The sequence below is a fragment of the Calonectris borealis genome, chromosome 2 (assembly GCF_964195595.1).
Source record: "Calonectris borealis chromosome 2, bCalBor7.hap1.2, whole genome shotgun sequence".
Taxonomy (NCBI): Eukaryota; Metazoa; Chordata; class Aves; order Procellariiformes; family Procellariidae; genus Calonectris; species Calonectris borealis.
Window position 1 is genome coordinate 78079124 of NC_134313.1, and position 26780 is coordinate 78105903.

The 26780-nt window shown below is 41.5% G+C and overlaps 1 protein-coding gene across 3 annotated transcripts in view; it reads left to right on the forward strand.

The window, feature by feature from the left end:
- The window catches only part of DDC (dopa decarboxylase), a 62010-nt gene that overhangs the window by 9712 nt on the left and 25518 nt on the right, over positions 1–26780 (forward strand). For all 3 annotated transcript variants that reach the window (XM_075142379.1, XM_075142381.1, XM_075142382.1), the window contains exons 3-8: positions 4883–4996; positions 5689–5808; positions 10517–10651; positions 15932–16075; positions 24351–24417; positions 25574–25668. In XM_075142379.1, coding sequence (XP_074998480.1) covers positions 4883–4996; positions 5689–5808; positions 10517–10651; positions 15932–16075; positions 24351–24417; positions 25574–25668 — 675 coding nt within the window. The remainder of the gene's footprint in view (positions 1–4882; positions 4997–5688; positions 5809–10516; positions 10652–15931; positions 16076–24350; positions 24418–25573; positions 25669–26780) is intronic.

Here is a 26780-nt window from a genome sequence, read left to right on the forward strand (position 1 = left end):
GAAGGCCTCCTGCCACTCGTTTGACGTCCTGCATGTGGGGTGGACCATTTTTTAACTTGGAAGAGGTTATCCCTGAAAATCAACTAACTCTCCTGGACCCCTCTTCTCTCCATGTCTCTCCTATGGCATTCTTCCAAGCAGGTCCCGTAACAGGCCAAAGTCTGCTCTGTTGAAGCCCAGGGTTATGATCCTGCTTTGTGCCTTTCTTCCTGCCCTCGTGATCCTGAACTCCACCATCTCATGGTCACTGCAGTCAAGGCTGCCCCTGACTTTCACATCCCTGACCAGTTCTTTCTTGTTTGTAAGCATCTGGTCCCACAGCATGTCTCTCCTTATCAGTTCCTCCATCACCTGTGTTAGGAAATTATCATCAATGCACTCCAGAAACCTCCTGGACTGGTTGTGCCCTGCTGTGTTGTCTGTCCAGCAGATATCAGCTTGGCTGCAGTCCCCTGTGAGGACTATGACCTGCGAACATGAAGTTTCTTCCAGCTGTCTGAATGCTGTACTCATGTACTTCTTCCTGATCAGGTGGTCTGTAGCAGACACCCACCCGAATGTCGCCCATCTTGAAATCTCCACCAGTCCTGACCCATAAGCTCTTGACTGCCTCATTGTCCACCCCCAGGCAGAGCCCCATGCATTCCTGCTGCTCTCTTGCCTAAAGGACCACTCCCCTGGCTCGCCTTCCTGGTCTGTCCTTCCTAAAGAGCCTGTCCTCATCTACTGCAGCACTTCAGTCATGCGAGTTATCCCACCACATCTCTGTGATCCCAATGAAATCACAGCCTTGGAATGCACACAGCCTTCTAATTCCTCCTGTTTGTTCCCTGTGCGTCATGCCATAGCATACAGGTGCTTCAGAGAGGCACCCACGTGTGCTGATTTCCCAGAAAACATATGAGAACTTCCCCCTATAATGCTGTCCTCTCAGCACCTCCTATTTATGTGCATACACTTGAGGTGGGTCCACTTTAGCCCTATCTTGTTTTCAGGATCTCTCTTGTCCACATTACCCTTTACCCTTTGCTTGCCAACTCAGGCCACCTTTCTCCCTTGACTGTGGGTTTTCATGTCCTTCCCCCATTGTTCCTAATTTAAAGCTCTCCTTACCAGGTTAGCCAGCTTGTCTGCAAAGATATTTTGCCCCAGTTGTTCAGGTGGATCCTGTCTCTTCCTAGGAGTTGATCCTCAAAGAGGGTCCCACTAGTCTTAAAACCCAAATCCCTGCGGTCAACACCAGGGTCGACACTCAGGTTGCTTGGGTGCTTCACTAGACACAACAGGGCTCCCAGCCCATCTGCAGCCAGGGCACTGAGCCTGTTCTGGAGTTGCAGATCTGCAGGTGGAGCAGAAGCCTTCCTCCTAGTGCCAGTAGTTGCAAGCTTCTGCCCTGCCCCGTCGTGGGACTCCATTTCTCAACCCAATAAGCAGAGACTCTGACTGCCCCTCCTTTGGTACATTGGGGGGTTCAGGCTCTTGTATTTGAAATACCTTGTGTTATGTCTCGGGAAGATGCTCTCAATCTCCTTTTTGTCATCTCTGATACTGCACAATCTGCTGACCTCCTCATGCTGCTCCTTTCCATGGTGACACAGACCCTCCACCAGTGCATACCTCCTCCAGGCTAAAAGACCACCTCCCTCCGCCCCAGCCTTGGCAAGAGGCCCTGTCATGCCTGCAATCCCAGGCCTGCAGAGCTGCCTACTCCCTCGGGAGCTTAGTCTGGGTTGAGACCTGTGATATGCCAGGGGTAGTTGTTCCGGTTGCTGCTGGGGACTGTGCCCTGTGGAGCGTCACCACCTCTGCAGAGCCCCCATACACTAACCTTAGCAGGGTTTCTGGACCTCTTCTGTGCATAGTGCTGCACAAACTGCTGCATCTGTTGGCTGCCTCTGTCAGCTGTGCTCACAGAAACTGAAGTGTGAAAATGATGGTGCTGTACAAACACATGGAGGCAGGGAGCAGAGGAAGAACTTAGTATAGGAAGACTTGTTCACATTTGGTTTACAGACCTTTAAAATGATTTATAGTTGGTTTCAGGGACTTTTGAAATTGGCTATAGGGACAATCTACCCTCATTATATTTTCCCTTAATCTTCTTCCCATCTTTTTCCTGACAAGGCTAACATTTATAAGTACATCTAGTGTTTTTCAGCTATAGTGCTTTTCCAATGTCTTATCTCCACTTTATAAATGAGGCCCTGGGCTTCTTCAGAGAGAATAAGTAATATGACAGAGGTCGTAAAACCGTGTTTTGCCCAGAAGCTATCAGTGACCCATAAGTGATTCTTGTTTCCTTCACGTTGACATCTTTACTGTGTTAGTTGTGTTCAGATATTTGCTATTTATTGGACAATTGAAAATGTGAAAATGGTGTTCCTTCAGAGCAGCAGGGATCAATTAATTATGTAAAGCAATAATGCAGTATCCCTTGCTGTCTTTACCCTATAGGAGAACAAGCATTCATGAGTGGTAAAACTTCTTTGTGGAGTCTTCTTGTGAAATTGGATGTAGACCCCAGCCAAAGGGCAGTCCACTAAATGATAATGACCATAATGGTGCTAAGTTCCTGATATTAACACCGGGACTAAGGGAACAACTGCTGAATTCTGATGTCCACAGCAGGAAGCCCACGTGGAAGGGATCTGCATATAGAAATATCAGCGGGAGTCACCTTTCTCTCTCAGACTCGCTTTGTTCTCTTGAAATGGATTCTCGCCTTTTTTAGAGCCAAAAATGATCAAGTTTAGTTGTAACTGCAAGTGGCAGTACTGAAGATGCTAGTTTTCCTCACATTGGATCCAATAATCTGTGAACTTTCAGCTGAAGTACCTATCCTTAGTGTGTGGTAAAGGAAGACTCCTGCTTAGACTAAGCAAGCCATAGACAGACAGACATCCTTAGAAGAAATCTGGGAAATAAAATGTCTCTGAGAAGCGCTAGAGTGGTAATTATGGAACCCAAGACACTTGTGTATCACTGTTTATCAGCAGAGGGCTGAAAAAACAAGCATCAGTTATGTCACGCTCTTTGCAGTATTTGACTAAGTGTGTCTGTTCCAACATGGCGAAAGAAATGCATTTCACAGCTGCTTCAAGCGAAGGGGGAAGGGGAGGCAGGAGGAAGAACCACAGCTGCACTTGCCCTAGGGCTTTTGGCTTTTTGGCTTTGTGTGAGTGGTGCAACTGGAATCTGCTGTGTTTCATCAAACAAATGGCTCCCAGCATGTAGGCAGTTTAACTTGATTAACCCAAGATGAATGTCACAAGTCTTAGAGATCACAGAGGATTAGAGCTGGGGAGATGAACAGTGGCAGCCCTGGCTCATTATGGACGTCAGTGAAAGTCTGTGCATGTGGGTCCTATCAGGGACCGCTGTTTATTGGGTACTTTTTTATCTGTTTATTGTTTTCCTGTGAAGAACCAAGTCCCATTCCATTTTGTCTGATTTGTGAAGGAAGGTGTTGGCCACAAGTGCTCTAAAACTTTGTTACAGCGAAGAAAGAGGTCCTGACCAGACATAAGAGAGACAGCTCAAAATGTTCACAGTGCCTTGTCTTTGGACACCTGATTTGAGCAGGTTTGCACCTAGTGACCAGTAAAAGTGAAATCTTGAACGTAGCAGGTACAGGGCTAGTTTAGACAGTAGAAATTGTGGTGGATAGGAGCTGTTTTCATATGAAAGGGATAGCGCCATCCGAAATATTATATATGGTATACTATAGCAGAGGAAGTGGTATCTGATTCATTGTGTACACAAGAGTTCAGACAGTTTTCCCTTCGCATGGAGCACGTCCCTTAAAGCAGAGCTGGTTGTTGGCATGCAGAGGAAGCAAAAGGGATGTTTGCAGCATGCAGAACAGTGCGGTACAGTGATCCCTGAGTTAGCTCCAGAAGCAGAAACTTATCACAGACTGGGAGAGAGGGGAGTGTGAAAGGTAAAATTCATCAGAGGTCGGAATGCGGAACAAAACAGTAAGGAAACACTGAGCTCAGGCAAGAGAGAATGTATGCTCTTACCATCCTCCAGTTGTAACAGAAGAACTCCAGTATCAAAAAAAAAGAAAACAAAACGGCATAAGAAAAGGCTCGGCTTCAATAACTCAGCAGCCTCTGGATTTCCAGCCAAGGAAAGTTCTTATACACATTCTGCTGAGTTCTTGCTTATAGTCCATCTAATCCCCTAGAAGCTGTTTTGCCAAACATATCATATCACATTATTTCCACGGAACATTGTGGTGTGGCAGTACATTTCCTGTTTTCAAATTTTATTAGATTGGAGTTGTGGAGCACTATCAAGTATCTCACCGATCCTAAAATTGCTTAGATGTTGCATACTGCAAGACAATTGACTACAATTTGTGCCGTTGCTGTGTTGTTCTCTCACACTAGTACATATAAAGTGGAATTGTACATAAACCACAACTTGTTATAGGGAGAGGATAGTTTAATTTTCTACAGAAGGTATTGGATGCTGGAACGGATTGTTTCACTTTGTGGTGAGGAGCTGTTTGGCCAGATTCAGTGCCTGAATTTTGGCAAATAACTCCAGAGTGTGGCTCAAGAACAGGGCCCTGCACAGAAACTCACGCTGCCACTGCCCATGCAATTCTTGTCTTCTAGGCAGACAAATGGAGGACTCTGGTTTTGGAACTGTTGGGAGGTGGGGGCAAGAACCAATTTATTTCTAATTTGAGTAAAAGGTAGATAAAAAATTGAGGAAAAAACAAGGTAAGCTTTTCTAAAAAATGGGATCCTGCGTTACAGCCAGGTAGTTGAGAACTGTTGACTGGTCCCAACCTCTAATCTTTTCTGATTTTGTGACAATTTGTTTCTGCTTCCTGCATTAGTTAAAAATGACTATTTTTCCCTTAATACAGGTGACTCACTGGCACAGTCCATACTTTTTTGCCTACTTCCCTGCAGCCTCTTCCTTCCCAGCTCTTCTTGCAGATATGTTGTGTGGTGGAATAGGATGTGTGGGCTTCTCTTGGGTAAGTTTACTGGCGTGTGTACTGCTATTACTGGTGGTAATGGTGTTTCATCTTGCCAAGATTTTAAGCATTCCAGTAACGTTCTTCAATGAAATTGTTGATTAATAGCAGCGAAGTCACAGAACTATTTTTATAGGTAAATTTTGTTGACTAATTAAGTGTTTTCACATAGACACCCTGAATGATTCCAGCAATAGAAGGCTATTTCCTCTTAGAAGTTTTGCCTTTGAAAAATCACCAGCATTTAGAATTAGTGGTAGCTGTGCAAACTTCCGGGTAATTCATTAAGTAGTATGACTGTGGCCTATCACCCGATGTTGCTACTTCTCTTATCACCTGGATGAATGGAAATTGTGTTAAAAAACCCCACATTCATATGAGATGAGCTCTTCTCAAAAGAGGTTGGTACTTGATGTCGAAAAAAAATGTGCAAGATGCAAATCCTAGCTTTGACATTTGATAGTGGTGGCTCTATGTGAGGCCCAGTTTGACATTTTTTTAGTAAGTATTAGAAACAACATGCACAAAATGGTCTTCAGGTCCCAAATTTAGTTGGTAAAGTTAGTCAGCTAGTCTCTTCTTCTGTAGTCAAAAGACAGAGAGAGAGAAAAAGAGTTATTCTTGCTCTGGTAGATCCTATTTCTCTTCATGGTCTAGTGAGGTTATTCCCTCTGTTCTATTTTTCAACACAGGCTGCAAGTCCAGCCTGCACAGAGCTGGAGACTGTCATGCTGGATTGGCTAGGGAAGATGATTAATTTGCCTGAAGAGTTTTTAGCTGGGAAGGATGGCCAAGGTGGAGGAGTCATTCAGGTAAGAGGGGACATGAAAAAAGAATATGGGATGAGTTTTTGGACTTTATGATTTTGTAAAACCTTCACACCAAAACACTAATAAAGGAAAGATATTTTTTTTTCTGCCACATAGATTCCTTTCAGATTTTCAGAAAGACTGATGTTCTGTAAGAATGTCCATAGGTCTGTAGGATCATGTTTTCAGAGCAGCTGAATTCTGAAACACTCCTGCCTGAAGAATTGTTAATAAGCTCAACTTAGCAGCACAATTTGGGCTTAAAATGTTGAAATGTTAGTAATGTTGAAAAATTGTGTAGGATGGAAAGTTTAATTTGTTGATCAAGTGAAGTGAGCTCATACTTACCAACAGTGTGCAGCAAAACTTCATGGCTGAAAACAGAAAAAAACTTCTCAAATAGCAATATATCTGAGGATTTTGAGTACATCATCATGAAAAGTGGTCACAAAGGCTTCCATGAAGTCCACCTTAGACATGTTCAATTGTTTACTTCAGTCAGTTTCCAAAACAGCCTTCCTTTTTTTCAGGAAAAAAGTGTCAGAGATCAAGCCATGGATAAGAATATAGGAGAGAATCTTCTATAAGTAGAAGTAACAGAATGGAGTAGAAAGTCTATCAATCTTTGTCAAAGAAGTTGAAATTATTTTAAGAAGTTTTCCTTATATAAAAAAATGAAATACTGGAATATTAAAATAAAATGAAAAGCTGCCTAGAATTTGAACCTAAATGGTTCTGTCAGTAGATATTATAATTTAGAGACTACACTGCAGTATCCAAAATAGAACAAAACCCCCAAACTTTGACATTGACTGCTTAATGAAAGCCTACAATGTCTGAACAGAGTATCTGTACAATAATGAATATATCATCAATGGGCAAACTATATTGTTTGTCAGCCATGGCTCCATTAGCGCATGGTCTTTCTGCAAATGCAGACTCTGGTCACAGCTATTAATCTAACTAAAGTAGATCTCTACTATGAAAAAGACTGAATTTTAAATAATTGTTCTGTGCTCCTTTGATGATCTCTGGAGTCTGGTCATTGGAGGCCAGGGCACAATCCATTTTATCCTAAGATAGGCTTCTAAAATACATCTGAATTACATGCTAGAAGTGGAGGCTTCTTTCTTTGATCTCAGCTGCAAATGCCTACAGTATATTCCAATGGATTCTTCCCAACATCTTCCCAGGCAAGTACGAATTTAACCCAACTGCTATGATTCTCCTAGGCGAAGCTGCACCTATACCAGTGTATTTCCAGAATAACTCTTTATTCATCTGCTTGCTCTGTTAGTATCTTTTTCATTATGATTACTAGGGAGGGGGTTATGCTGAAGAAATCAAGCTTTCACCATGTGTCTCGACAGTATTTATTTTGTACCACTGAAAGCAAGCAATTATGCCTGATGGTTATCAGCAGGAAATATTGCCCTTCCAGGCTGACAATGCTGGGTTGACCATAATTTTCATCAGAAACCAGTCAGTTTCAAGAATCGAAAGTGGGCTCTGTGTTCCTGCTTACAATGAAGCAATTTGTGCTGCAGATCATCTTGTCTTGCTCTTGAAACAATAACGATAGAAATAAGAGAGTATGAGGCAAAGACAACATGTGAAAGTGACAGTCATTCTTCTGGTAAATACCAAGTAATTATTGTGGTATTGGGTAAAACTGAGCTTGTGAAAATTGGCTCTTAATTACATTTGAAAGTCTGTCAATATGAAGCACTTTGTTGTTGTGTGCAGGATGACACTTGAAAATGGCAAAGGATGAAAGAAAATTTCAGTTCAGAGCTCTGGTGGACATGAACATCAGCTCTCGCTGATATTTCTTCCGCCTCTTGAGCCTGCTTGCCATGGCAACCTTTGTTTGCTTGCGGTAAAAGGAAAGGTATCATCATCCTTCACTTAATGCAGAATACAGCATTCAAGAGGAGAAAACCCCCAGCTTTTCAAAATAAGTGAGAAAGCAACTTTCTTCCTGAAGCTTATATCCTGCTGTTCATTCTAGATAAACTACTGAAAAGTGTACCTATTTCTTGCTCTGCAAAGAAAAAGTATTTTAAGGGTGAAACAAAATGAGACTCAGCCTATCTTTGGCCTGGCAAGGAACACTGCTGATTTATCTTTCTTGTCAGTTAGCCAAGTAGTTCAAGAACCAAGTTTTTTTTTCCTCAAAAATATTTAGCGCAAGACTTTGGCGCCAAGTGAATAGAAGAGCCTTACAAGCCAGGTTCTGCAAACACCGTAAGCTTCAGTATGAAAAAGGTGACTTACGGAAATTGAGGCAAGGTGAAAAAGCCTATGTCTATCATGAAACATCCAAAAGCATTTCCAAGTTGCTGGATTCAGGTGCCTTTAGGCTATGTCCCAGCTGTGTATCAGGAGGCAAGATTCAGCTGGGCAACAGGCCCTTTCCTGTTCATCCTTGTTTCTGTGTAAGGAAATGCATACAAGAACTGTTGTATGCACTGACTACACACCAGCCTGGATGAACAGCCAGTATGCCAGGACATCTTGTGGCACTCCTCAGAAGGCTGGGGCTATTCTTGAGCCTAAGTCATTTGCCTGCCCAGCCAGGCAGTCTCCAGAATAGTGGGGGCTTAAATTTCCAGGTCTCAAACTAATGCCTTAACCTTTGGAATCTCCTACAGCCATTTTCTTTTATATATTTGTGCACATTTCTTTAATATGCATATTCCTTACATGTCCTGGAAAGACACTAACAGTTTCACAGGGCCCTATCATTACAAAAAAAAAAACAAGGAAAAAAAAAAGCCATTTTATCCACATATATTTGAAAGATTTTAATGTATCCCTTTAAATATATATTTTAATAAAAGTAATAATTAGTATTATTTCCCACATATTAAATGCAAGGGTGCTAGAGCTAACTTTACTGTGAAGAACCCAGATTTAGAAAGGTTATTTTCAGTGACTTGCCCACTGTGAGATGGAATTAGATCGTGCACACAGGCTTTACGTTGCCCAGCTTCATGATGAGGACATACAACTTACCTGAAAAACTGCATTCTTTAGAAGATCATATACTGCTCGTTAAAAAAAAAAAAGAAGAAAAAAACCCAGCTTCTCAGAAAATAGATGATGTTCTTGACTGTAAAACAGGGCTCACATCTGCTGGACACCCAGGACCCGAGTCAGTATGTTCCAGCTCACAGGACTGTCAGGAAGCACAGGTATTTTTTTGCACTGTTACTTAGATAATATTGTGCTGAGCATGGCAGAAATAGTTTTGCTAACAAAGACATGATGACAGAAGTTTCTCATCAGGAAACTTACACTGTGTGAGATTCATCTCACCTTTTGTCAGATAAAGTTGAACGTACAAGAGGGTACCTTTAGAGGAACCATTTATCTCAGTCCAGAATATTTGCCCAGAATAGATGGAATTACTGCTTTCTGGATATGCTTAATTCTCTCCACTGAATACTAAGGGACCCTAAACAATTATTTTATCTCAGATATTTAACTTTTTAGACAGATAAAGTAAGATGAATCAGCTCTTGAAAGTTCTTCATGTGTAAGATGAAGGTAATTGTATGCACACGCTTGCATCATGAGTTTTGAGAATTACAGACAGGCGTGATTTCTCGGTGTTCAGATATTCTGATGAGTATTCTGAGTATCTGGCTACAGATGCGGAATAAGATTAAATGGGGAGCTTGCCAAATTATGTTTTCTGTAATTAATGGACAGAATTTCCTTCACCCCTTGCCTCCACATGGAAGTTCTACCTTACTTGACCCCAGAGGGAGATTTGTTTTCCTATACCATTCTGTATCTGTCATATTTCCCCCAGTTGCCATAATGCTGTATGCCGCAGCAGCAGCAGCTGTAAGAAACGCACAAAGCTGTCTCCAGCTCGTCTTTGTGCTTTGATGCAGGCCCTGGGGTCTACATTCCTCAAATCCCACGCCACTGGAAAGGCAGATAAAGTATATGTGTCATGGCAATACATTTAGTAAATGTTTAGGGACTGTCCTTTTTCCTGCTTACCCCATTCACGAGGCTGTTGACTTTCAGCTGGACTGAGTTCACCCCCTGTTGAGATGTTGCCGTGTGTAGAAGGCAGCTTTGTCTCATATAAACAGCTCAGCTAACTTCATAAGAAGAAAATGTACATAACTAATACTTTGAAATGCAGTTAGCTATATTGAATCATAGCTTTTTTGCTTTTTCGTTGTTCTTTCTCTTTTAGCCACAATAATTGGCTTGCACAGGGTAACTCTAAATATTAAATAAGCGTTATAATTATGCATGTTGCTTGATAGAAAGGAGAGTTGACAGTCAGATTCTGATGGAGGTTAAATGTGCGGAAACCCATAGTAGCAGAAATCAACGGTTACTCTGCCGTTGTTACTGGTTGACAAATGATTGGCACCTGGTTCGAGAGCCTTTTCACATGCATTTAAGCCTGAGTCCAGCTTTCTAGCATTGATTGCAAGGCTGCTGCCTAACCTGAACAAGCATAGAGATTCAAGAGAGCAGACAGAGGCATCAGGAAGGAGGAGACCAAGATCAAATAGAGGTTCCTCCCTTGCTGTCACACATATTCTTAAAAAGCGAGAGATTGCGCAGTTTCTCATATGCAGTTTCTGTTAACAACTCTGCAGATTCATGCAGAAGAAAACGTTACTTTTCTTCTTCTGGAATGTCTTCCTTTTGAACCTTCCTTCAATTTGTCCCACAGGGAAGTGCAAGCGAGGCCACCCTGATTTCCCTGCTTGCTGCAAGAACAAAAACTATCAGACGGGTGCAGTCAGAAAAGCCTGAGCTAACAGAAGCAGACGTCATGGGCAGGCTGGTGGCCTATGCTTCTGATCAGGTGAGTACCTCTCAAAAACATGGAAACATGGGGTCTCTACTTAACAATTTCAGCCATCTCAATAGGCAGGTGAATTAAGTATAAACTCTTTGGATTGGTGATGATTTGGTTTTGCTTGTTTAAGTGTTATTGTACATCATAAGTGGGCTGGAATCTCATGTGTGCTCCCATAATACAAAGAATAAATATCTGGAGGTCAGTGTTACATAAGTATTGCTTCTGTACAAAAAGAGCTCATTTGAAGTGAATAAAGGTGCTTGAGTAAAAGGTGTTAATTTCAGTTGTGCTGAGTCAGTCTAGACCATCTTTTGTTACATCTAGGCTTGTGTGGCCACGTGTGCACACATTGTTTTCCTCCTACATACACATGTGCAAACAAACACACATACATCCTCTCGCTGTATGCATGCATGGGTGCAGGTGCATGCACACAGACAAACCTAGTGCATGAATATAAAGCAAATTGGTCATAGTAGTTGAAGAAACCCAATTTTTTTTAAAGAAAAAAAGTCCTAAAATCTCCATGTATCAATACATCTCAGAAATCTTCTAAGAAAACAGAGAACATAATCCTTGATTTCTGACTGTGAGTGGTATTTAGCAGACTGAGTTAGGCTAAATTCTCAGCAGGCCAGGACCATGAGAGGCTTTTACTGCTCATGAAAGCAGATTTTAGCCTTGTGAGTTCTGCTGCTCTTATCTTTCTGACACACTAATCTGACTGAAGGGCCAAGCGATGTGGCTTCTCTCAATAGCTGTGACATTTTCTTATCTAAATGTCAATGAGATAGAAGAAACTTCCTTGGTACTTGATGTTTAGTTTAAAGTCATACCTGATTACGCAGAATAAAATGGCCAGGTTTCAGGCTTACCTTGATTTACCACTCAGCGTATGTTAAAAAGCACTGGAGAACAAGTTAAAGTACACTTGCTCTTTGCTGGTGGGAAGAGGGACTACACTTGTAGGGTGCGAATAGTCAGGACAAGAAAAAACGAGGAAAGATAACTGTTTTCAAAAGGCACAAAGGATATTTGTCCGTTTTTTGTCTGGGACCCTAAGGTCTGTGTTGTGCAGACCGCCAGTCCCAGAGCTCAAACTCTGACCCAGTGATGCACAAAGCCTTTTACGTGTTTTCATTTTTTGTCCCAGGTAAGTGGCTGACCTGAAATGAGGACTGACAGGCTTTCCTGCCTACTGAAGGTCAGAGGATCTTATGTTTACAGAAGGATTTGCCTTAAGATATTGCTGACCTTTCAAAGCAGATTGTTGCAGAGCTCACCGGTCCTTCTGCATTAAGAACAGACCTGTGTGACTCATAGGCGATAATCCACAAAAGAAAGTAAGCCTGAGCCATTCTGTGGGAGAGAAAACCATGCACTGACAGAGCATAACACTGCAAGAATGCATTAGGAGGGAGGGAAGAAGTTGGCTGGTAAGGAGGCCCAGAGCAGAAAGCTGAACTCGGATCTCATGTATCTTGGGAGATCATTTTGGCTTCTTGGCATTTTGGGAAAATCTTTATCCCACTGAAATAATTTTGCTTTGTGTTAATGAGTACAGAGCAGGACTGGCAACAAAGCTTTCCCCAATAACTACTTGGGGGTTTGGAGACAACAGAAGAGGATCCCTGTCTGTTTTAGTGCCTGGGCTATCCTGGCTGAGGCTCCTCTTGCGAGGGACACTGAATGTGAGACCTCGGAGCTGAGAGGAGCATCCAGCTACCCCTTATAGTAGACACTGACTGTTTGGGACCAGGACAGAAGTCAGGGTAGTTTTTTGATATTCTCAAGTTTTCTCAGGCCTTGTCCTTCATCAACCTTTTTTGCTGTGTTTATTCGGTTGCCTTAAGCAGCTGCCCACTCATTTAACTGATTTCTGTTTGGTTCCTTGCTCTCCTCAAGGGTGGTGGGAGATTCCCGAGTGCTTTGCTGAGGACTAGGAATTCCATGGAGCAGCAGGTCACTAAAGATTTGTTACAATGCAAAAGCATCTTGGCAGTTTTAACCTTAAGATTGGGAATGGCTGTGGTTATCGGAGAGCCTTACTACAATTTTGGAGACTTGAGGAAGGAATTCTGACGTTCTGACTGGCTAACAACCTCAGGGTGTTATTATAGTTTGCAAGAATTTACAATTCTTATATAAATCAGTTATAGAATACCTCTTTCCATTGTACACTTGAATGAGGTATGGTATTGCTATGGTACACACACGGTTTTTCACTTCAAAAGCAGTTAGTTATATTTCAAGTCTAGACTTCCATATTTTCTCAAGCTGGTGCCTAGTTAGTTTGCCAAAGTACTTTAACAAGAGGCACCGCTGCGATACACGTTAATAGTCAATCTGCCTTTAAAACGCGCCATTCCAGGAATATGTGAAGTTGAAAGGCAGAAACTTTATCTTCATCTGGTCTTGCTCAACCTATGTTTTGCCTTAATCTTTTCCGTGATTATATGCTAAATTAGAATAGATTTAGTAAGTGCTCTTGTAGGCACTAGCAAGAACCAACAAGGGTAGAATGGAGATTATCAATGAGAATAGTCATGATATCATAAAATCACAGAATCATAGAATCATTAAGTTTGGAAAAGACCTCTAAGATCATCGAGTCCAACCATCAACTCAACACCACCATGTCCCTAAGTGCCTCATCTACACGTCTTTTAAATACTTCCAGGGATGGTGACTCAACCACTTTCCTGGGCAGCCTCTTCCAAGGTCTGACCACTCTTTCAGTAAAGAAATTTTTCCTAACGTCCAATCTAAACCTCCCTTGGCGCAACTTGAGGCCATTTCCTCTCGTCCTATCGCTAGTTACTTGGGAGAAGAGACCAACACCCACCTCGCTACAACCTCTTTTCAGGTAGAGGGTCTCCCCTCAGCCTCCTCTTCTCCAGGCTAAGCAACCCCAGTTCTCTCAGCCGCTCCTCATAAGACTTGTTCTGCAGACCCTTCACCAGCTTCGTTGCCCTTCTCTGGACACGCTCCAGCACCTCCATGTCCTTCTTGTAGTGAGGGGCCCAGAACTGAACACAGTATTCGAGGGGCGGCCTCACCAGTGCCGAGTACAGGGGCACAATCACCTCCCTGCTCCTGCTGGCCACACGATTTCTGATACAGACCAGGATGCCGTTGGCCTTCTTGGCCACCTGGGCACACTGCCGGCTCATGTTCAGCCGGCTGTCAGCCAGCACCCCCAGGTCCTTTTCCTCCGGGCAGCTTTCCAGCCACTCTTCCCCAAGCCTGTAGCGTTGCCTGGGGTTGTTGTGACCCAAGTGCAGGACCCGGCACTTGGCCTTGTTGAACCTCATACAGTTGGCCTCAGCCCATCGATCCAGCCTGTCCAGGTCCCTCTGCAGAGCCTTCCTACCCTCAAGCAGATCAACACTCCCACCCAACTTGGTGTCGTCTGCAAACTTACTGAGGGAGCACTCGATCCCCTCATCCAGATTGTTGATAAAGATATTGAACAGGACCGGCCCCAAAACTGAGCCCTGGGGAACACCGCTCGTGACCGGCCGCCAACTGGATTTAACTCCGTTCACCACAACTCTCTGGGCTCAGCCGTCCAGCCAGTTTTTTACCCAGCGAAGAGTGTAACTGTCCAAGTCGTGAGGCGCCAGCTTCTCTAGGAGAATGCTATGGGAGACAGTGTCAAAGGCTTTACTGAAGTCCAGGTAGACCACATCCACAGCCTTTCCCTCATCCACTAGGCGGGTCACCTGGTCCTAGAAGGAGATCAGGTTGGTCAAGCAGGACCTGCCTTCCATGAACCCGTGCTGGCTGGGCCTGATCCCCTGGTTGTCCAGCACATGGCTTGTGAGCACCCTCAACACGAACTGCTCCATAATCTTCCCTGGCACCGAGGTCAGGCTGACCGCCTGTAGTTCCCCGGATCCTCCTTCCGGCCCTTCTTGTAGATGGGAGTCACATTGGCGAGCCTCCAGTTAACCAGGACTGCTGGTAAATGATGGAGAGTGGCTCGGCAAGCTCCTCCGCCAGCTCCCTCAGTACCCTCGAGTGGATCCCATCCAGCCCCACAGACTTGTGAGCGTCCAGGTGGCGTAGCAGGTCATTAACTGCTTCCTCTTGAATTATGGGGGGTTTATCCTGCTCGTCGTCCTTGTCTTCCTGCTCAGGGGGCTGAATACCCTGAGGATAACTGCTCTGACTATTAAAGACTGAGGCAAAGAAGGCATTGAGTACCTCAGCCTTATCCTTATCCTTGGTGGCAATGTTCCCCCCCGCATCCAATAAAGGATGGAGATTCTCCTTGGCTCTCCTTTTGTCATTAATATACTTGTAAAAACACTTTTTGTTGTCTCTTACGACAGTGGCCAGGTTGAGTTCTAGCTGGGCTTTTGCCTTTCTAATTTCCTCTCTGCAATATGAAAAGGTGAGGAATTTTTCTCTTTCAAATTAATGACGATTAATGAAATTGGAGAAGGTGAAAGGTAAAATAGCTTTTTTTGGTTTTAGTCATGCTCTAAAATGACATTATTTTGTGGCTAAACATACCTTTTACTGTTAATAGAGTTATTATAGCATTGTACTTCACAATTGTATAAGAATTTTGTAGTGATATCTTTGTTTTTATTTACTGAGATGTACTTTATATTCTAAAAAATATTATTTAAGGGGAATTCAAATAAAATGACTTATAGAATAACATATTGGGAATTGTCCTTAATTGCCTACCAAAACGAATGATTGAACCACAATTTATTCAGTAGGTAATCTAAAAAAAAAATGGTAATGTAAGAAAATATCTTAGTCTATACCATACTGTGATGTATATTGTTTTAGGGTTCAGCAAAGCTGTACACCATAAAAATATGCTAGTGAGCAACTGAATCTTTATCAGGCAAGCTGATTATCTGCATGTCTTTTGGTTGATTTGGAGCCAAATCCTGAAGCACTTAATCAGTCCTACCTAATTGTGAACATGTGAATTAAAGCTCTCACTAAGGTTAATTGAACTCTTGTCTGAATGATGCCATGGCAATGGTTTCAAGAATACTTCAGGGTTTCTGTTAGTGTATTTGTGTGTGTGGGTGTGGGTGTGTAAGTATATATGTATGTACGTGTGTCTGTCTGTCTGTCTGTCTGTCTATCTATATGATAGAGGGAGAGGTATGTATCTGTTACATACCAGCAACAGTCCCAGGATCTCAAGTATTGCTTCAGTTGAAAGAAATGATTTTTTGTTTCCAAATTCAAATGAACTTCTTACATTCCAATGAAAGGTATCTGTCTTAAAACCTGTCCATTTCCTTGTAGGCTCATTCATCAGTGGAAAGGGCTGCATTAATTGGCGGTGTGAAGATTAAAAATGTCGCTTCAGATGATACCTTTAGTGTTTGTGGTTCAGCCCTTAAGAAAGTCTTGGATGAAGACAAAGCTTCTGGTCTTATCCCATTCTTCGTGAGTACTGCATTTTAATTAATCAGTGGATTTATTGCTTCTGAGAAGCTATTTTTGACATCATGATCTCATCCTTAACAGAGGGATCGATAGGCAGCCTAGCTAGAATACTAGGACAGGTTCCATGAGTGTTCTTCACACACCTTTCTTTGCAGTATAAGCAACTCATTTGAGCAGCTGGTTGCACTTCTCAGCAAAATTGATGTTTTGAAAGGACTTAAAGTTATATGAGACAGTTGAATAAATGCAGGTGAATTTTGTAGTTGCATGTAGTCCTGCAATGTTATAATCTCCTAACACTTGAATTCTGAACTGCCTCTTTTACAAAGGTATACCTCTATTTTTCAGGTTCTAACTTACTTACACATAAAACAAGTTTAAAGGCAATACATTAAATGATGGTATCTCAAACTTAAGTATTTTCAAGAAAAAATAGTTTCTCCTCCTCACTACTTTAGCAAAGAAATCAACCTCTGTAACGTACCCCAAATATCAGCAAGGTCAGACATTGTCAGAGAGGTATTTGTGAGTATGTGACCTATCTCTAGAAGGTGAGCTATAGGGAACCGGGCTGTGGAAGCTTTAAGGTGTCATCATTTCTTGTTATCTGTCCACTTCCCTTTCCAGAGATTCTCGCTCCCACAGCAGTCCAGCAAAAGCAAATGTTTATATCTCAGGAGCTAAAGCTCATAGTCCCCCAATTTTTGACACAGAACAGTGTTAGATTGGATACAATTCTAAAGTTTGGTTCTACTATGATAAATACCCGATCGAAAAGAATACTTGCTTATTCATCAGATCTACTCCTCCTGTCAGTTCAGAACACCATCTTACTATTTCTTACTAGATTTTACCATTTGTTTTTTCATGGAGTAAATAACCTCTGTTGTGTTTTTGTACATCATCAACAAGATTTTTTGCTCATTTCCAAGCATCATGCCTCTACAAAACTTGATATAGTCCATGATCTGTATAGACCTGTAAAGGGGTATAATATGCTACCAATAATATGTTTTTACTGGCCTCCACTGAAGAAAAATCAGAAGGAAAGAAAAACTATTTTAGAAACCCAGAACTTTCGAAATGGGATTTCTTAAGAGAGTCAAAAATAAGTCACAATTTTTTCAGAAAAGTCATGTCTGACGACGATTTTTTCTTGTCTTTCATGTGGTAACATTTTGAAAAGGGCTAATGTCACTTAAATTTCTATTAACTGTTTTCAGAAGAATTAGCAGATTAAGCTTGCTTATAGTCATGGATAAGTGCCAAATAGCACAAAGCAGCTTAAATTTCACCAAGCTCTTTTAAAAATGTAATCTTTTTACTCTTCTTGTTATTAACCTTTCGCGTCTGTTTTTAGTAGTATGAGGATGACTAGGGTGAAAAGTGTTTTTCATACGTGCAGAATGCTGCTAATTTCTAGCCTGCCTAGAACTAGCGAGTCCTTGGGATGACCAAGCAACCCCATCAATTGCTTTCCAATAGAGTAAGACTATGACTGAGAAACAAAGCACCTCTAAGGCTGCCTAAATGAACTTTCTTCTGTGGGCTGCACCTATTGAAGTGGAGATGTGCCACAAGGCATGTTTTATTTCTCTGTTATATGGTACCAGCTCATAATATCTTATACAAGATTCTACTTGTTTTTCTTACTGTTAATTTTAAACAATTACAAGTACAGCACTATATCACATCTCCGTGCACTAATTACAAATTTAATGTGTTTTTTCCTCATCTTGTCCATTAACAAAAAATGCCACTTGCCCCTCATAAGTATTCATTCCTTATTAATTTTTCTATGCGTAGCAAGAAGAAATAAACAAATTCTGGTTTATGCATTCAGTGACACCTTTACAAAGGGTGATTTAATGTTGTTTTTTCTTCCTCTGTTTGCTTAGCTGTGCAAAACAGGCTTTCAAAGACAGTAGAGGCTCAGCCTGAGTTAATATGGCCTGTGCCAGGTCTTCCATTTATTTGTATACATAAAACATGTCAGCTTAGATTAAACTAGATCTCATTATCCTTATGGTTGGCCTCTTAACTCAAAAGGTGTGTTAATTCCCTGTCATGCGGAGCAGCAGTCCATGCACTGTATTAGTGCTCCCTTTTCTGGCTTGCAGATTTCAAAAGCCTTTCCATTTCTTTTGTTCTTGAGTAATTTGGTGCTATTTTATTTTGTTCTGGTGACAAAGATATGCACATTGCCAAGGAGACACCTTACGCCACTTTATTCCTTGTCTCCCTGTATTCGCTGATCCTTCACTGAGGGGAGTGATTCAACGTCAAACAGTTTAACAGAAGAAATTCTGCCTGAAGAGACTTGCGACAGCAGAGAGATCATTCCTAACGAAGAGGCCTTGGTTGCATCCAAGCTGATGCGGTCTCCCTTATTGGCAAAAAAAAAGGTTTTGTAGGGGATTAAAAAGAAAATACAAGCAAGTTACAATGCCTTATAGGCATGGTTCTCCGCCTGTATTTAATGAATAAATGAGGGATCATTATACTGAACTTGAGAGAAGTGCTTTGCTTGTAGAGGTGAGTGGAGAATCAGGGGCGCGTTTGCTTGATGTGAAACAGGTTCTCTCATTACAACAACGTGGTAATTATAGGTTTGCTTTTCACATACATAGGATTTGGCAGTCAGACTTTTTTGGGAAAGGGCGTTGTCTTTAAAATGAGTCTTTGACTTCCTAGCCACCATCAGTATCTTTTAGCACTAGTAATGTGCATATCATTTGGTTCAGTGAAGGCTATTGCCAATTGGTGTACCCAGACCTCTATTTTTGTTTCCTTTTTTTATTTCTAAGTTCAGACTTGTGTTAATTTGTCTCTTTCAAAATACTTTTGCAGCAACTGAAACAGAGATATTTTCATATGGTAAAGCAAGCAGACTGCAAACAAAGCACTTAACCGTGTCAGGTGTCGAGGCACTAAAGTTGCCACGATTTACCGAGGAGCAATTTCCAAGTGGGGCTGATACGCAGCCCTTCATCTGGCCACCAGTTAAGGGGGAGCTTTAAAGCATGTGCGGAAGTCATGTCCATTTCTTTAGTTATAAACGCTAACCGGTGGTTAAGCACACGCGTAAATGCCTTTCTCAGTTGGGCCCTGTGCTCCCAGCTTGAGACAGGCCTCTACGCTGGACGAATGTTGAGCGGGATGCTCAAAAGTGGAGACCGCTAAGTTAAGCACTGCTAAATGCAGATGCAGGGTCCGCTGCATTCAAGCCTAGTTCACTTGAATGTGTGTCAGTGGCCTGTGAGCTTTATGCTGTCTTTCACAAGTCCACACTGATATGTTGCCGCTGGCATATATATGGTACAACATACTTCAACAACCTCATCCAGTATAAAGCTGCTAGACATGATCGCCTTGCTGCTGAACAAAGGCCCAGCGTGAAATCTCTCTGAATCTAGCTGAAATGACTCTTCTGAATGATGATCTGCAGGATATTAAGCAGCAGGCTGTGTGTATCCGGACTCACTCGGGAAACCATAAATCAGAATTAGACTGACAGAGGAGCCATCTTTTCAGTAGAAGTTAACACTTAGATCCTGACCACAGATTCCCATTTGGAAGACGCATTCTTGAGGCGTGTACAGATGTCTAGGGCGACGTTTCTTAGCCCACAGTTTGTGAATTGTTGCTGTTCCGTAAAATGCTGAATGGTGGTTTAGTAAACTGTTGCAGTTTTCTTCAAGCCACAGACATTCTCATGAGTGCAAGCTGGCAAACAACTGAGTAGGAGAAAATAAAAATAAGAAGAGAACATTGAAAGTTCTGCCTCACTACAGTTAATTGCGCATGGAAGGCTTTGTGGTGAAACTGTGCAAAATATGTCCACATCTTTTTCAAAAGCTGTAGGAGGTCTTCCAGTCGAAAAGACTGAGAGTCATTGCTCGCAGGCATCATAAAGATTCATGCATGTTCCCTGACATAGCTCTTGATTTCAGGAAAGCAATACATGACATGACTGATGCAAGTGTTTTAGCTGCTTTGTATTCGCAGCCGGGGCCGAGTCAAATTTGAAGCGCAGGACCTGAAAAGGCCAAGGCCTGCAGGCTATACTGAGCCATCAGCCCCACGCCTGTGACGCAGCCCGTCCCCCGCCCTTTGCACAAATGTGATTTTGCCAGTGTTATACAGGTTACAAATTGAGTTAGATTCATTGTAGTCTAGTACTGAGGCGGGGTAATGAGAGTCCTGACAAGAGCAGGTGCTGTCACTTCAAGTGGTTTCTGAGAATTAAAACAAGTAGCTTTGAGGCGTAGACACCTGCAAAGAGGACAACAAAATGATTTCAGAAACGGAGGTATACTTTTCAGAATAAGCCATTATTTTAACAAGTAAGCATATGTTTGAACTCATATAATCTCTCATTGAAGCAACATACCTCTTATCCTGATGAGAACGAGAATACTCGAACTGCAGTACAACACTAGGAACAATAATGTGTAACTTTCTGTTGCGAAATCTCCATCATTATTTTAGTTGCTGGACTAGCCAAGATAATTTCACTCCTATCTGGTCAGAAAGTCCACACCATATTATCATAAAATATAGGTATAAAAGCAGAGCTAAGTCTACAGTGCACTCTTTATTTGGGTATTATTTTCCAGTCCAGTGGGTTAACCCCTATTCTTTATGTATATAGAAGAATCAGAATTTTCATCATGGTATTCTCCATTTCTTGTGACACAATTTGTAGATCTGTAGTTCAGCCAAAGATGAAATGCAGGTTTCTCCTGATTGTGGGAACATCTTAGGCAGACAATAATGCAATAAATATATTTTCACTCCATACATGCATGTCCTCTTAGTAAAAAAAGGGAGCAAACTTACTCCTTCTTAAAAAAATATCCTGCAATCTTTTTAAAGCAACCTCCCTCAAAGGATGATTAAACTTCCAGAGAAGTCATAAATGTACCTCAAGGCACTGTAATTATTTTCTTCTTTTCACGGGTCTCAGGAATATGGGAAGGCCTAGTATAGATAAAGATTACATTACTTTGAGGGAAAAACGTGTTAGCAGCAAAATTTTATTAACTATATAGTCAATGTGCTTCTCATTTTCAGAACTGTATTTGTTTCAAACTCAGGTTCTTAGTAGCTTGGTATGGAAAAAATACAGAATTGTCCCTTTCTTATTTTAATAATAACTTTTCCCATAGCCAGTATTTTTTATTGGTGCGATGACACATGATCATAGTTATTAATATTGCTGTAACTGTGAAGTTGGGGGAAGATGTGCGCTGTCAGGGATAAAATGTTTTCAGGGTTTTATATGACTACATTTAATCAGGTCTGCCCTATACAAAGGCAGGATATGACGTCCTCTAAGAGTGTACATAAATTTATATGAATTGAGTACTACCTGAGTACTTTCCACTAAAGAGAAAAATTCAGCTCCCTACAACAATTTAAAATATCTCTGAGGTATATGGTATAATGTAGATGCAGAAATGTTCAAAAGTGTACTTAACAGAGAGGTTTTGCCTCTCTAGCGATAGATTATTGAATTAGTTCAATATTCTTGGGATGTATCATTTTAAATTTCTGGCTGTTTGAATACATATCCACCTGCCCTTTTTACTGGATGCTTATGTTAGCGTGGGATTTCCTAGACATTTTGAAAAATCTACTTTAATAAGTAGTAAAACAACCATCTCTCACTTGGCATGAATTCTCTAAAAACCTGGAACTTGCAAATGAAAATCCCATCACATTTATCCAACTCTTTGTCTCATAATCAGATTATTTTTTCCAAGATGTCAGGCCTTTCTAGTGTGCTGTTGCCGCTTTATTTCACAGAATGAACAGAAGAAGAAAAAAGCTTGATGCAAAATGTGAAAGGCAAAAATAAATGAACATGTTAAAACTTCATGAGAAGTTATTGGGAGGACTAGTAAGGGAAGGTCCAGAGGGAAAACCAACTCTTAGTCCTGAGATGTGAACAGGACCTGCTTCAAGATGGGACTGTAGATGATTTGTAACAGTCTCCAATATCCAATAGCTGGTCAAAGTGGAAAAGTCAAGGGAATCTCGACCTTGAAAGCGAGCGACAACTTATGAACGAGGATGAGTGTTCAAGGGAACAAATGAAAGGGTAAAATATTGGTAGCTATCAGGCAGTCTCTTTAATTAGAGCAGAAAGACTTAGTGCAAATGTGTATCACCTTTTAAAAAAGACGGAAAAAAGACCCTCCTGAAAAAGCTGGCATCGTTTAACTTTTGAGTAATGGGAACTCCTAGAATTAACGAGATATCGGTGAAATGCAAGAGAGACAGCATGTGAATGTCCGAGCTAGAAGAACAGACAAGAGCATACACTTGGCAAGTGAAACGTGACACGAGGCTAAAACAGATTATAGGATTTTGGCAAACAATTTGCTACTGGCATAATAACATGAAATTATTTTTCTCAGAAGTAGAGAGCTGCTTGTGCTAGAGAGAGAGACTAAACGCTGAGAGCAGGTAAGGCCACAATGGGTAACCTAAACGTGGTCAAAATCCTTTGCTGCCGAAGTGCTTACTCACGTCACGATGACTGTAACAGAACAAAAGTCCACCCCACTCAGGTCACCAGCTGCACCTCTCAGCTGGGCACCGGCAACATGTCCCCATCCTGCAGCAGCTCCGCAACTAAGGCAGCAGTGACAACAACGCATGCTGCTCTTCAATGAGGACATTCTCTCGTATAGCAGGAAGACCCACTGTACTGGACAAACTAAGCAGACGCTTAAGGATTAGAAGATACTACTTGGCATGCTGGGTGAGCCAGAGAAGTCAATACAGGGAAGGAACCACTGGAAACCTTTCCTGATGGTATCACTCCTGCTACGAGGGAGAGCAGTGAACCCAAAGGCCCTGCGTACCTACTCATTATGGAGCTGTGAGACAAAAATGCACTGTGTGGAGTTTCAATGTATAATTGTGTCTACGTTTTGCTATGACAGATGTTTGTTTCTTGAAAGGTCTAGTGGATGGACAAGTATCATCAAGGTGTTCCTTTGTCTTCTTACAGGTCTTGTCATGAATTCACTGAGGACGTGTACACCCCCCCTTCCCGCCCCCAAAAATGTGGCTAGTTGCAGATAGATAGGGAAAACAGTGAAAGCAAAAGATAGTGCATTGACAGTATACTTGGCAGAAAAAGTAACTAGAAGTACAAAAATAAAAAACCAAAATTCTGGATTTGACATATTTAGAGTAGTCTCCTGGCTGTACTGTAGTTTGTGTGTGACCTTGGATGAATGATCTAATTCCTTTGTACTTCAATACTCTAAAGAACAGCATACTCTATTTGCCTATTTAAACTGTAAAGTGTCTTTTATTATATAAAAATCCAGTACAAGGCAAAAACCAGACCCAGCCTTTGTTAGTGCTTACAAAATGAGACAAGGTGTTTAAAACACAAGTGTAGCAATGAAAAATAATGTCAGTTTATATGCACTTGGTAGTTGGTTTTTTGGGTTACAATTCTACCTGCATATTCCCAGTAAGTTACCGTAGCTCATTTTTACTGAGTTATATTCTCTTTCTACTGGGAAACTTCAGCACTTATGTTGCCTCTGCTTTTGGCCCACTGGTCGTGCAGCAGGCTACATTAAATGAGACGTGAACAGAATGAAGGAAGAATGGTTCCAGTATTTTAGGGTGAATTTGGGAGAAAAAGTTTCTCTGGGAAAATGTCTTGCAAACCTAATAGTGAACATACATATGCTACTGGTGACGAGGTCCCAGGCTGCAGATCCACTGAGCACAAATCAGTTACAAGTCTCTGTTACAGAGCTGTGGCTCTTTGATTCAGGCAGAAACATTTTATGATCCATTCTGTCAACAGGAATTCCAGCACCTTTAAGTTGCTCAAGTTCAGAGCTCGCTTATATACCATAAACTGCAAATCATTTTGATGATAATTGCGAATGTGAGGTTGGTATTGGGCCACATGATAAGCACATGGAACACATAGAAAATATATAAAATATAGCATTAATATAATACTGTGACTATATTACATTACTTATCAGTCCATTTTATATTAACATTTGATTTTGTGCGTCTGTCTCAATGGACGCTTATGGGAGCGTTGAAAAAAAAAATTAGATTCTCAAAAGTTCCACTGAAGGATAGGTATTGGCTAAAATCAATTCATTTTGCCCTGTATCATCTATTCTCTCTGTTTATTGTTGCCTTTGCAGACAGTTTTTTTCATTTGATAATTTTCTTTGCTGTAACACTTAATTTTTTTGCCTTTGTGTTTTTGGCTCTGCAGTTCTGTGCCACACTTGGAACCACACCTTGCTGCTCCTTTGACAAACTGTTAGAACTGGGTCCTATTTGTAAGTCTTTGCTGCTACTTTCTAAAATTGCAGATACCAGTTTAAGCCACGCCGAGTCATTTCCAGGGCATTGTGCAGCGTCAGTGTCCAAACTCAATAAGGCTAATATAGATGAGGCCTTCAGTTACAGCTTGCTTTCTAATATTAGGTCAAGCAGCAAGCTTGCAGTCTCAAACCATTAAAGAGCACTTTGCCTCAAGGCAAAAGTTTTTTGGGGGGGTATTTTGGAACACTGTCAGTTAAAATTACTGTAAGGGCTTCAGTTTGTAACATTTTTCTTCAAGCCCTTCCACCTGCAAGCGCATCTAGAGCAATGGTGAAGATGAGGGAAAAGCTGAACTCTAATTCCTCTCCGCACCAAGTGTTTTGTTTCTGTCGGATTCTGACGACTATAAAAAGCAGGGAAATACGCACCAAAAATGCACGTGTGCTCTCCTTAATCCTTCCTCTCCCTTCCCCGATTTCCTTCCTCTTGCAAGAAAACAGGACAAGTGCCAGGGCGTTTAATACAGTGACCGAGGCACGGACTCAGTTCCTAAGTGTTTCTGTGTTATGGTCTGCTGTGTCAAGCTTTGATCTGCCGCAAGGCTTGGTCAAAAGCACACACCTGCTGGCTGATGAAAATGCAACAGAAGCGCACTGTATCTACTCACGTGTACGTTCAGAACAGGAAATTCATAGCTATAAGCAATTGGAAGCAGCCTCACAGAAACACAGCCAGATTTGATGTTCTGCTAATTTGCTCAGGTGGGGCCTAAAACATTTGGGGTTGGTGTGGTGGTGACTTGCTCTGTGAGGTTCCCTGCCCTTCAGCTCAAGCCCCAGAGACTCAGTTTCTCCCAATCCTCCCTTCTAAAAAGTTTTCTGGTGGTCTGCTTAGCAGCTAGAGATTATTTTGCTGTTCAGGTTTTTCCTATAGACCTGACCTAATAAAACAGTGACAGCAATACTTGAAGAAGAATATGTTATGTATACATCTTTATGTATTAACGGAAACCCAGATGGTAGAAACATTTAATCTCTTAATTTAATTTTAAATTGGGAAAATAATAGCATCAAAGAGAAATCTCTCAGGCACTTGGTTTCATGCAAATTAATAGGGCTTTTTAATCTGCTGTTTCATTTCTTTCCCCTTCAATTACTTTTTTTTTTTTAGGTAATCAGGAAAATATCTGGATGCATATTGATGCAGCCTACGCTGGGAGTGCATTCATCTGCCCTGAATTCAGGCATCTTTTGAACGGAGTGGAGGTGAATGAAGTGTTTCTTCCCCAGCAGCCTGCTAAAACCTTGCTCCTCCATAGAATTTGTGTGTTTCTTATGCATCCAACATTAATGGCTCTTCCAGAATCCCTGAGTACGCTGCACTTCAGTTTGCAATATACAAATCCCTGTATATTCTATTACATTACTTATGTTTATACAATTTTTACTGGTTTATTCTGGGAGTGTGCAAGTTACCACAGTATGGAAAAGTTTGTCATTCAGAATAGCAAGTAGCAGTGAATCCACAAAGTGTCTTACAAAATAGAAAAGAGGAGCTTTTTCCCGAATATCCAGAAAGGCACCCTAATTCTACATTACGCAAAAAAGAAAAAAAAAAGACAAGAAGTTCAACAAATTAATGAGCTCATTATGTCTGATTTTTTGCTTACATCCTGAAAGTCGTATAGGATACAGCCAGTAGCTGTATCTCAAACAGACAGGGTTTAATAACCAAGAGAGCTAAATGAAATATTCCTCCAACAGCACTCCTGTTCCTTCTCCCCCGGCTCGCTGCACTACTTGGCATTCAGTTGCTTAGATAAGAATACTTCAATTTCCTGCTGCTCCCCTCAGACAGTCAGATAAGTCCTTGCCTTCCATGTCAGTGGAGAAAATATTACTGTTTGGTAAAGCCAGAAGTTTAAACACAGCACTGATAGGTAGTGACTAATGAAGAAGAGGAGGGAAACCCCCCTGACAAATAAAGCATTTCTTTCTGTCTCTTTTTTATCAGCAAATGAAGCTTGTTGTAATTTCCTGTCAGGGACTATTTTTTAAATTATTGTTATTGGTTCCTGAAGGAAATGAAACAGTGTACTTTGTCTGGGCCAGCTTTTGTCCTAAGAGTAGATATTTAACAACCATGAATAGGTTTTTTACCTTACATAGTACAGGGAGATAGCTAGATAGACGTATAGATAGGTAGACAGACAGACAGACAGATGATCTTCTCTTATGAGAGCCATTGTTAATTGTTTACAAGTGACAGGGAAGGTTATGAGAAGCAAACGAGAACAGAAAAGTGCTATATGGAGCAGTCAGACCCTGGTGCTGCCAGGCCCCCATCTCTCCTTTTTAAGGCTGATGGCTTCTGCCTT